This window comes from Solanum verrucosum, unplaced genomic scaffold (genome assembly GCF_900185275.1).
Source record: "Solanum verrucosum unplaced genomic scaffold, falcon-dt-bn FXZP01000062.1, whole genome shotgun sequence".
Lineage (NCBI taxonomy): Eukaryota > Viridiplantae > Streptophyta > Magnoliopsida > Solanales > Solanaceae > Solanum > Solanum verrucosum.
In genome coordinates this window covers 4788553-4801408 of record NW_026020477.1, presented here as the reverse complement: position 1 = coordinate 4801408, position 12856 = coordinate 4788553, and the positions used below count along the sequence as shown (strand labels likewise).

General features: G+C 38.4%; 1 protein-coding gene across 1 annotated transcript; it reads right to left on the bottom strand.

Moving 5' to 3' along the window:
* Positions 1 to 12034: 12034 nt before the first annotated feature.
* LOC125809355 (MADS-box transcription factor 3-like) lies at positions 12035 to 12856 on the bottom strand. Its single transcript, XM_049489010.1, is given in 1 exon segment — positions 12035 to 12856. A coding segment is annotated over 1 exon segment (822 nt).

The window sequence follows — 12856 nt, the reverse complement described above, 5'->3', positions numbered from 1 at the left end:
AAAAACCATTTCCATTCAAAACAAGGAGCCATAAGCTCAAACATCCACAAAATACGATCAAACACATATATAGATCAAAATACCCAATATTCATCAATAATCATAAACAAAATCAAAACCCAAAAGGTAGGTCTGGAAATACCTCACCCCACCCACAAAACAAAAGAAGTTGTCCTCAAATGCAACTAAAAACATAAATATCACAAAAAACAACAGAGAGGGAGGTAAAGAATGATCCTGTCTACAAACTCACTCCATCTGTTGGGGCATCAATGCCCGGCGTCACACTCTGATCTTGGGCATCAGTGCCCGGGTTAACAACAACATTGGCTCCACTAGAGCCTGTCAGGGATGTATCTGTCAACGACGTCTGAATGACTGAATGTTCTATTGTCTCCTCTAAATCAGGCAAGTCCTCGTAGATGGTCACCTCCTAAGCTTCAAGTTGTTCCTCATTTGTCTCTACCTCAGACTCAGCAGCAGCCACATCATCCATAGGCTCATCTTCGGTGGTAGCCGGAGGCATATCAGAACTGGCTGGAACACCCGGAGCCTCAATGGACTCAAACAGTAAAGTGAAGTCTGTGGACTTTAGATAGTCCATATCCTTCCCCAAATTAGAAACCTCGCTTTCAATGTCGTAACCTCGAAAGTAACCCCCTGTCGACTCTCACAAGTCTCTACTCTCACTGTGAGAGAATCAATAGATGTCTGAAGGAGTGTCAAAGAAGCTAAGATGGCTCGCTCAATCATCCAAGGCATCTCACTCTCTAGCCGGGAATCCCACACATCGGCAGAATGGGCTAGGTGCCCCATCTTGAGGATCATGGTCTAAGTGATCCTAGAAGGCTGGAAAGCAGAAGAAGAACCTCGGGCCTGGAAAGGAGTGATAGTAGGTGTACCTGAAGCCCGGAGGCCGGAGTAGGCAAAGATGCCTCTGCAGTATGGACTCAGCATCAACCTCTGGGGATGCATCCACCGGAGCTGCTCTCCTCTTATCCGTCTCATCCCGTGTGTACTCGGCCTCTATGCGCCAAATATCGGTGGAGGATGTGGGTGTGACCTAAATATCCCTCTTCTCATCACAAGGAACACCAGCCCGCTGACATAGCTCTGTAATCAGCACTAGGAAATGAAGGAATGTATGGCGTTGTTTGGCCCTCATGGCCATCTCCTTCTCTATGATTAGCATCAGGTCGATGCTCTTCCGGGCTATGATTGATCCGAGACAATCTGCTTTTGGGTGGTGGAGGATGAACTCATTCTGTGAGGGCATGATTGAGGTGCTTATAAACCAAAACCAATACCGAGCTGCTACATTCAAGTCTTTATTCTCAATAGGAACTCCGACCTCGATCCACCTCAGGGTGGTATCAGCAATAAGGGGGGATAGCCATCCCTTTAGGTCATCCAAAGGTGTCAAAGTGGTAGCCAAACTCGGGTAGTCAAAACCTGAACCTCTATCAAAAAAGCGTTGATATAATCGTTGTTGCATCTCACTTCTTCCCCCCTGACCATGATGGACTCTACTGGCCTGAATGCACTAGCCTTCTTCTTTCCCTTTGGTACCAAGTCACTGTACACCATGTAAAACTCCCGGACCCATGTAGGAATATATGGGGCCACAGGGACTGGTAAACTGCTCAAACATGTGGAACCGGAGAGTGTCCCACATATTAGGGTACCTTTCCAGTACACTATCCGTGGATAATATCTTTTCCTCCAGAATGGTCCTTAGTCCCTCGGCCTTTAGCCTGTTGAGTAGCCGGGGAGGAGGACCCTGAACTGGTGGTGCTGGAACCACCGTTTGTGTTAGAGCTGGCATTGTATCATCAACAGGTGGGGTAGACTCCGGGGTCCTAGACGGACCTTGACGAACTCTGGCACGAATCTCAGCTCGCCGGGTCTAAAGTGGCTGGTCATCCTCAAGCTCGAAAAATGAGGCTTGAGAATAGAAAGAATCCCCATCACTGTCGGAGTTGTGATCCGGTCTCTCAGCTACGTGCGCTTTGCCCTTCCCCTTGCCTCCCTTCGGAGGTGCTTTCTTTCTCTTTTTAGAAGGAGCAGTTGCTCCATCATTAATTATGATTCCCCGTGCTCGTTTGCGGGGTGGCATTCCACTCTCGTCCCAGTTGGTCCTAGCCATATCTGCAAAAAAATCGAAAAGAGTCAGAAAATACTCAAGAATGACGCCAAACGCTCCATCATTGGGAAAAGTACGTCATTTAGCGCAATTGGGGGTTACTCAGACTTCACCCAACTAGACCCAACGTAAATTTATCGCAATCCAACAATTTATGATCAATTTTAACGCACAAAACTCGAGAAATCAACATTTTAAGCATTTTTGGCACAATTACAAAACTAAGACGGGTAAACTAACACATCAACTACGATTTCAACACAAACTCAGCACACATCAATACAAAATTATCAAGTGCATTCGAGTTCAACTATTAATCTAGAGTTCGGGGTTTGGAAAACCAACCTTTTAACCGAATGAAGAATTTGAAAAGGTAGGAAGCAATGAAATCCAAATTCGAGCACAAGATCAAGAGCAAAACAATAAAATGGGAAAATATTGAAAAATCTAGAGTGCGGGTGAGTGAGTATGAGGTTAGAAATAGGAGAATATCAAAGATTTGAAAGTTTAAACAGTTTGGCCTTTTAAAACCTTTCAGTTCGCAGCCCTTTCGGTGGTATTAGCCGACCTCGCCGAACCACTCGGCGATCCGTCGAGTGGTGACTTACCTCGCCGAGTTTTACAGGACCTCCAATTAATTTAGGGGTCCAAACGGTGGACAAATTCGAGCTCGACGAACTGTTCGGTGAGTCACCGATTCGTCTATAGGCCCGCCGAGTTTTACAGACTCCCAACTAATATTTTTGTGAGTCCAACGGCGGTCCAAGTCGGGCTCACCGACCTCTTCGGCGAATCACCGACTGGACTTTTGGCTCGCCAACTTGCACATTCTCAACACATTCCACTTTTCAACATGCACAATAAACACCCGTTATTCAAAAACAAACACAAAGCAATTAAAAATTTTGGTTGCCTCCCAAAAAGCGCCTTAGTTAACGTCGTGGCACGACCCAAGTACCTATTCAAGCTTCATTTTTGGGATTTGCCATAGTATCGCTAGGCAACCCCCCCTGTTGTCTTGGGTTAAGATGCGAAGAGATTTGACCCATTTGGGTCTCCAACTGCTTGATAGAGACGGAATGAGAGGTCACCATCTAGTTGAGAGTTGATACCTCTTCCTTCATTTCCTTTAAAACTTTATCAGACCCTTTAACCTTATTGAGAATACGTGAGAGCATATCCTCAGTCCAGCCACCCTCAGAATCTTTGGGCCTTTGACGCTCGTGGGGAGGAATATACTTATCCTTCTCCCCTTCTCTTTCCTTCCAAGTGGCGTTAAGATCACCCCACTCTCTGTCACGATCTCTCCAGCCCTCATCTCTATTCCAACCTTGATTACCACCCGGCCTTGGTAGTTTGCATGATAACCTCCTCCTTGGTTGGCTAGGAAATTCACTTCCTCATTGTACAACGCTTTAAATTTGGCCTCTTCGAGGTTTATACCACCAACACCGACAGCATTAACACTCCTCGTACCAGCAGCCATGACGTTCTTGGCCAAGATTTCTAGCTGGGTCATCATCTTTGCCATGTTTTGGTCTCTCTCTTGATCTTTTTTAATTTGCTCCTTTGTCAATTTATAAGTAAGAGGAGAGACTTGATCTTGACGGGTGTACCATGTCCTGTTAATCTTGTTCATGCCATCAAGGAGTTGGGTTGATATTATATAAGGTTGTTGCATCAAACCTCCCAGAGAAAGTTGATCAGCCACTTCTTTGTTCACCGAATCGAGGCTTCTATAGAAGTATTGTAGCAGTACATTATTGAGCAATCCATGAGTTGGACATTGCAACACCATCTTCTTAAACCTTAGCCAAGTCTCATGGATTGAATCACCCTTCAAGCGCTTGAAGCTTTGGATGTTGTCCCCAAGAGTCATCATATTCGAAGGTGGAAAGAATTGCATTTGGAACGTGGTAATAAGCTCGTCCCACGAGGTGATAGAATCTCTTGGCAACTCAGCCAACCACTTACATGTTTCTCCCATTAGAGAAAATGGGAACAACCTCAGTCGGACCAATTCTTGAGATATGTTCTTAAAGAAGAACGGTCCACAAACATCAACAAAATTCCTTATATGCTAATGGGGATCCTCATGAGCCATCCCACCAAACGAACCCTTCAGTTGTAGGAGCTGCAACATGGTGCTTGTGATGTGAAACATAACGTTTCCTTCAGCTGCAGGCAAATGAATGGCACCAACACCACCCATTTGGTTAGGTTCATTGACATTCGGGTCATTGACATCATTGAGATTTCTGATGTCATCTTAGTGGCCCACTTGGCTATCATTGCTTCCGTTGGCACTCATTTCCTCCTCTCTTTTAACACAAGCAACACAAAACCAAAACTAAGAGTAAGTAGATTCAACTATGGCTAAAAAGAACACGATTCAACTTCACCAAAAGAATTTCAAATAACACCACTCCCTAGTAGCGGTGCCATTTTAATTTAACGTTTCAAGCACACCTCATCCAATTCTAGGTGTTCAACTATCGTAAATCAGTATAAAACCTAACTAAATGAGTTGGGATCGAATCCCACAGGGAGCGGTACGTATTTAAATTCAACTAGGAAGTGTGAATGTGGTCAAATCAGCCATAGGAATAGAAATTATCGATTAAATACATAATCAAGTAAATGGGGTGACACGAATGTCAGATGGGGGTTTTTGGTTTTAGATTATAAACTACAAGTAGTCACAAAACTATGAAATAACAATAGGGAGAAGGATTCTCAGGATGTGATCAATTATAGGCAAATATAGGCACATGGGTAATTTCGACTATTAGTAAATAGCTAAATATCAGTGAGTAGGCTAGATTATAGGGGAGATAGTTTTCTATCGAACAACTACCCCGAATCAGGTGATTTCTTTCTAACATCAACAAGCATGACAATGAAGAACAACCCACACCTTAATCCATTCACTCTCTCGAGCTAAATGTGTGGGATTGGGTTTAGGATTCACTCTCTCAAGCTAAACCCAGGTCAATGCAATACCCACAAACCATCAATCAATAATCTTAGTTCTAAAACCTCTCTCTCGAGCAGGCCAATAACACAAACATATAACTGCATTTTCAACTACATTTCTTAAATTGAACCATCATTAATGATTAAACTCACTTTTTAATAACATTTAAACTAGTAATTAACAATACCCATAAACAAATTCAACCCATAATCACATGATCACACCCCAAGAATTGGGGTTTTAGCTAGACATTATAAAAAGGTAAAAATAGTTATCAAATTGATTATCCATCAACTGGGTAAGAGTGATTTCATCTTTACAATGCTCCAATTTGATGAATCTTAAAGACCCACTCAAAAATCTCCAAATTGAACTTCTCAAATTCTTCAAAGCTATCACAAATTATAGAGAGAAGAGTTCTAAGTGTTCTGATACGAAATAATACGCAAGATAAGATCCTATATACTAACTAAAATGTTCAAAATCTAATTTATAGTCGCCGAAAATAATCTATGAATGGTCATTCGGCGAAGTAAGTTGGGCTCGCCGAACCACTCGGTGAGCCTTCCTTGGACCTTTTCCATCACATTTTCGCCTTGGCATTCAGCATCCTCAAGGTCTATAACTTTGGGCGATCTATCTTGGCTTCACAGAACTACTCGGCGATCTGCCGACTGCTCTTTTTTGTCGCCGACTTGGTTGTTTCCTTCAGGGCTTGGCACACTGGAACTTTAGGCGGTCAGATGAGTCACTCGGCGACACGCCGAGTGCTCTTGGCGATCCTCAGGCTCGCCCTTTTTCATTTCTTCAACTTGTTTTGTCCTTTTAGCCTATTAGTGTCCTTGCTTTGTTCCTCAATCCATATACCAGAAAATCAAGAATTTAACATCAGTTATTGGCACAAATTAAGCATTTGAGGAAACTAAATCTGTATAAACAAAACCCTAAATGAGTCCAAATTCAGGACTCATCAGTTAGATGTGTAGAAATCAAAACAAAGTTTTTGACAAATTAGCGATAGTAGATCACAATTCCCACATAGCTCAGAATTTCTATATATCACAGAAATAGGTTGACCTAATTCATAACTTCCTAAATCTTTTGGACATATACCTTCACCCCTTCTTTCAAAACCACATACCTTCAAGAAGGTCATCAAAGTCAGTTAGAATTCACACTTCGAGAACTTGGTATACAATTTATGTGTCCCTAGGATACCTAATACAATACGAAGGTGTTCTACATGTTACTCTTTAATTTTTTAATATACTAGAATATCATCTATAAACACAATCATAAAATAATCCAATTAAGGCTTGAAAACCCCATTCATCAAGCTCATAAAGGTCACTGGTGAATTAGTTAAACTTAAAGGCAATACCAAGAACACATAATGCTCATATAGAGTTCTGAAAGTTGTCTTAGGTATGTCCTTAGGTCTGATTTTTAACTGATGGTACCTAGAACTTAAATCTATTTTAGAAAACACTGAAGCATCTTGTAACTGATCAAACAGATCATCTATGTGAGGTAAAACATACTTATTTTGAATAGTGACCTTGTTCAAATACTGATAGTATATGCACATCATCATACTACCATCTTTTTTCTTTACAAACGACACCATAGCACCCGTAGGAGATGCACTAGGATGAACAAACCCCTTATCTAAAGCTCTTAAAGCTAAGACTTGAGTTCTCTAAACTCTATTGAAGCTATGCACTAGGGAGGGATAGATATGGGACGATTGCACGGCTCTAAATCTATGTAGAAATCAATATCCCTATTCGAAGGCATACCTGAAAAAAACTATAGGAAACACCTCTGGAAAATATGAAACTATGGGAATTAACTCAATAGACTGGAACTCGACGTTAGCATCTCGGAGATGAGCTACGTCGGCTAATAACTCGTTCCCAACAACCTTCTCGTGCAGATATAAGATATGATCTTTACTGGCTTAGGTTTGTCTAAACCTTCCCATTCTAGTTTATCTCTAAACTTACTGTCTTAGAATCACAGTTCAAAAAAGCATGATAGTGAGACAACCAAGGCATACCCAAGATAATATCAAAGTTTAGCATATCCAAAATGATAAAATCTACCCAAGTCTACAGGCCCATAAACATCACGGAGCAAGAACGATACACATGGTTTACTACTACAAACTTTCCAACATCTTCTCAAACATTATTGATCACCACCTCAATTTGTATGGACCCTTACATGATGTTTGGGAAGAGTTGTGATTGAACAAGTGAAATTCTCCCAACATACTTGTGTTTTCTCACACATTACAGTGAAGATGTTGATTGTATAACTACAACTCTTTTTCATACATCATTTATCACCACCCCAATGTATGTGGACCCTTACATGACTTGTTTAAACTTATTTAATTAAATAAATATCAAAAATATAATTTATTATTAATTAATCATTCTCCCTTTTAAATTATACTAGCAACGGTCTATATATATAAGCACCATATTCTAGTAGATGCAGTATAGGTCATTTTTTTATCATGATATCAACCTGTATATACCTTATTAGTGTTAAAGTGTAGATGTCGGTGGTACAATCAAAACCAAGCACATGAAAAGGTATCAACTGTCTTAATTATCTATATATTTTGACCAACAGTGACAATAGTCAATTATCCAAGTTTTACAACGGTAACAAAGTACAAATTGCAACTTTTTTATGTCAACGTCTGATTTTTCGACAATTCTTTAAGGTGTCATTTGGTAAAGTGTATATTTAAGTAAGGCTTGTATTAGTTATATGTTTGAATAGTTATACATAGGTTATTTATTATGCATTGTTTGATTTTAGGCATTAAAAATAGCATGCATGAGGAAAATTCACAATTTCATTGGGAAAAAATGTAAAAATAAATGTTTTGGGGAAAATTACATTCTAATTCATACATTAAAATCATTGTTACAATACCATAAATATCCATATATTAATAATACACACCTTAATAAATAACGAATGGACCCAATAATAAACATTAATAGACAGTGTACAAAATGTATGTCATCTTTTGATTGATCTATATTAGATCATGAGTATATTCGATAATAATTGGCATTAAATTGACCAAAATATTGGGGTCCAAAATAAACAGTAGCTTGAGATCTCCAGTAGCTTAATTACAAAAACAAAGTTAGTCAAATCTATCTAAGATTTGTTGTTTTTCATACATGTGGTTCTCTTGTGTGCGGATCTTTTGCAAATTGAACCTTTGTTCCTTCATTCTCTTGCTCTTGAAATTCTCACAGAAACCTTTGACACGTTTTCTTTTCTTCCTTCCAAGCTTGTTATCGACAAGGGGTGGAAGAATATTCAAGCTTAACAATTCTTCTCGCACACACCATTCTGACTCGATAGGGAAAACATTAATAGATTCAGAGTATGCAAGGAGGTATGTTTCAGCTTTATATAAAGGCAAATAATAATCATAGATGTTCATACCATACTCATCGCCATGCTTTGATCTCAAAGAATCCATTGTGTGAGTGCACGGTATCTTGACCAAGTCATATTCCCTACAAAATTAACATGACTTTTCAAGTAGGTTCACGGTGAAAGTAGAACCTACGCCGAACACGGTAAATTGATTGTCATCCCCAGTTATGTTCTCCACATACAAGGAGTCGTCTTCGATCATTTTTTTCTTATGATCTTTTCGGCAGCCAACACCATTTTATTAGCCTTTGATTTAAGGACATATGCATGCCTCTCCTGAACAATTCTCCAAATCTCTTAGCAATCAAATTGAATATGGATGCCACGTGGTACTCTCTCTCATCTATCAACATAGTGTTGAGTGACTCGGCAATATTTGTGGTCATCACATCATGCCCGGTGCCTGGGAAATGTGCTCTGTTCCACTTTCTAAAACCAACTTCATGCTCAAGGATGACGGGTGCCTCAGGGGATTTTTCCTTGAATTTCGCAAAATGATCATTGAATTCCTCCAAAGAATATGCCTTTGCTGCATTGTAGTATAATTAGAGGGAATCTCCATAGGGGTGATTCACCTGAAGATTTTCACCGAGGTGCCTCATGCAATATATATGATGAGCATGATTGTAAACCTTTGCAATATCATTGACAATGCTCTTGTGTCTATCGAAAATAAAACACGAATCTAATTCATCGACCACAATATCCTTCAACTTCTCAAAGAAGAACGTCTAATATGCATAGTTCTTTTTGTCCACGATACAAAAGGAAATTGGATAAACATGATTCTCCGTATCTTGTGCAATAACGCTCAGCAATACTCCCTCATATTTACCATGTAAATTAGTGTCGTCGACCGCAATTACCTTTCTCATGTGTGAAAATTCCCCTAATGCAAGCACCTAAAGCTAAGAAGTAATACACAAATCTATAAGTATCCCCGCTTACCATGATACAATAGCTAAAAGCCTAGAACCAACATTAAGAGTGTCGATCATTTATGGTAAGCATGAATTCCCGTGTTCTGTTGTCCCTCGAACCATTTTCTTGGCAGTCACACCTCTTTTCCTACATTTTCAATAGCTTGGACTACAATGAACAAAAATTAAAAATAGTTCTCTGAATCTATTTAACATTTGGACCCTTGCCATCACCATAAAGATTCGCACAAAGCGACGCAATGAATTTGGTCGAGATTTTTCTATGGATGTTGATGGTATGTTCAACACCGCAACTGTGATCGCCAATATTCTTATAGATACAAAATCTATCTGAACACTCATGTTTCTTTGCCCGCAGCATCCACTCACAAATACCAGATACACATTTCGCTTTTAAGTATTTAGTACAACTTTTCACTGTAGCAAAATCAAAAGATTTTCTCGTCGCTGCTTTGGTTAATAACAATGTAGCTCACTCTTAGTACTGAATGTTTGATACAAGTAAAAATTAGTTCCATTAGAGAAAGAATGGTTGGGTTGTGATCTTAATTCCTTCTCTCCCTACACTTCTTTGAAATGTTTAAAATCTTCCGCATCTACGGGCTGATCTTCAACATTCACTGAATGATCATACCTATTCATTGAATCATCACCCAAACTGTCATTTGATTGATCACAAAATCTCTCATTTGGTTTATCACCCAAGTTCTCATATTCAACCAAGTCGTTGTCATTAAATGAATTCGTTGGTTCAATCAAAGACCTCACAATGATATTTATTCTCAATATAGGCCTAGAGCCATCAGCAGCAATATCCATCATGTACAAGCTCACATGCCTATCATTCTTTATGAATGTGGGATGTATTTTCCCCTTCCATTGATTTGATAGCTTATCATCAACTTTCTTGGCTCGCAGGCTAACTCACCGGCCTTAATTACACTTGCAATCATATCATCATATGAACCATTGCAACGCAACACAATGGGCACTATCGTCTTACTAAAAGATTTCCAATACCAACTTTTGGGAGTCTCCTCCCATACTCCCATATAATCACCACCAGCAACAACAAATTCAACTACTGTCATATATAGACTACACTGATAGATACTAGATTACGATATCAGTAATTAGCAGTCAATGAATGGTACGAAATCTGTACAAAATGTGAATGAACAAGATCGGGTTTAGATCAAGCTCTTGAAATGGAGAACATGTATCTATGGTCCTTCTAAACTACTAAAGTTTATCTAAAAATGAGTTATGAAGTAATTTTGGAAGATTTTTTCAAGCTTCTAAAATGGCGGGAAATTTTTTCTTTGAAGCTATTTGAAAGAAAATGGTATAAAAATGGAAGCAATGACTAGAATGAAGATGATTTCACCTGTGAAAGCTATAATATCGTCGGAAAAGTCGTCATAATCGACTAAATCAGCTACAAAAAAGGAAGCATTTTGATTTCTTCTTGAAGAGATTTTCTCCAGTGGAATTGTTTTTAATAAATGAAAAAAAAAAAAACAATCCCACATTTGTTGGATGAGTGGGAACCAAAGTGTAGTATTAAAAACTTGAGAGTATGGTGTTGTATGTTTTGGAAGAATATTGAGTGATGTCATATTTAGTGTCTAAAGTTCAAATTTTTGAAGACTTCATGTGTCTAAATGCTCAATTAAGTTTGGAGAGTGATTATTTTGCCAACTCTGCCAACATACTTGTTAATTTTGTATTCCTAAGATATTTAGAACAATAACTTTGAAGAACTTTGTAGGAAACAACAAAGTTTTAAAGTGTATTTTCAAAACTAGAAACTTAAAACCGGTAAAGAAAATAGAATCTGAAACTGATTAGAAATAATATACAAAATATTTTTCTCAAAAAAGAAAATCGAGCTCAATGAATGCACAATGTTTCCTTAATTAATGATATTATTCTCCTCAAGTACCCGATGTTAATGGAATATATCCTCAAAGGATAGAATGATCTTACTCACTGGTGTATCAATACCTAAAACCATAGTGTCAGTGAACCACTCAACAACAGTAAAGTACACTTAAAATACTAGATTTAGTAGTAGAAGAAGAAGTACCCAGAAATTCATTGTTGAAAAATAAGAGGAAACCCCTCTATTTATAGACAACAAAGAATAGTGCGAAAACATGTGCTTATTGTGCCTTATCAGAAAGGTCTTTAACCCTTTGAAAAATCACAACCTTGCGAAAAAGTCACAACTCTTCATAAAAAGTTGCAATTTTTCATAAAAAACACAAATCTTAATATAGAGACAATTTTAAGTGGCACATCGACTTGAAGAAGCAGATATTGGCAAAAGGGTAATTAGTACGTGCACAAAAGAGAATGCAACTAGACGCACCAAAGTTTATATTACTCTTACAAAACAAACAGTTCCTAATTTGTTTGCTCCAACTTCTTCAACAAAATAAACAAAAGAGGAACTGCATAATATACTAATTAATTACACGCAAAATGTATTTTGATCTACTGAAATCCATTAGGCATATGAGTATAGCCATTGTATATGAAAGGGTACTCCATTGTTGAACTTGAATCAGTTCCATTATTCATCATAGGTTGCATAGTTGAACTTGAACCAATTCCATTATTTGCCAACCAAGTTCCTGTCTCAATCATCGTAAAATGATCTACGTTGTTAAATTTATAATCATCGATAGTAAGAAGTCCATTATCCATTCCCGCGCCCATTGAATTTACATCACTAATTGGAATATTTGCTTGAAAGAAGTTGTTGTAATCAGTAAAAGGATTCACATAAGAAATAGGCCATTGAGTAGTTTGGTTCATCAAGTTGTTGTTCCATATTTGTTGATGAGAAAGTGAGGAACTTCCAATATTTGGATCTTGATCATTCATGCTCTTCAACAATTCGATTTTTCCTTTTGCCTTCTCAATCCTTTTCTCAACAACACCAGCAAGATTTTGTAATTCTTTTTGAGATAAATAGTCAAATCTTGAATCCCAAGTCGGATACTTTTCTACATTGATCTCAGCCTTTTACTATTCATCATTTTCGAAGAAGTTGGACAAGGTCTTACCCCTCTTAGTTCGGCCATCGAGTGACTGTTTTTTGTAGAGATTTATTAGCTCTCGAACATCATTTGAATCATTTGGACAAATTTGATGATTATAATTTCTTTCATAAATGATCATGCATGCTTTGACGTCACAAAGTATTGAGAGTTCCGAGATTTTCTTGACTAAGCCAGCTTTCCGATTTACCAAAGTAGACTTCCTCTTCTTGTGATCTTCAATAAGTTCAATTTTGATTTTTGATCTTCCCAT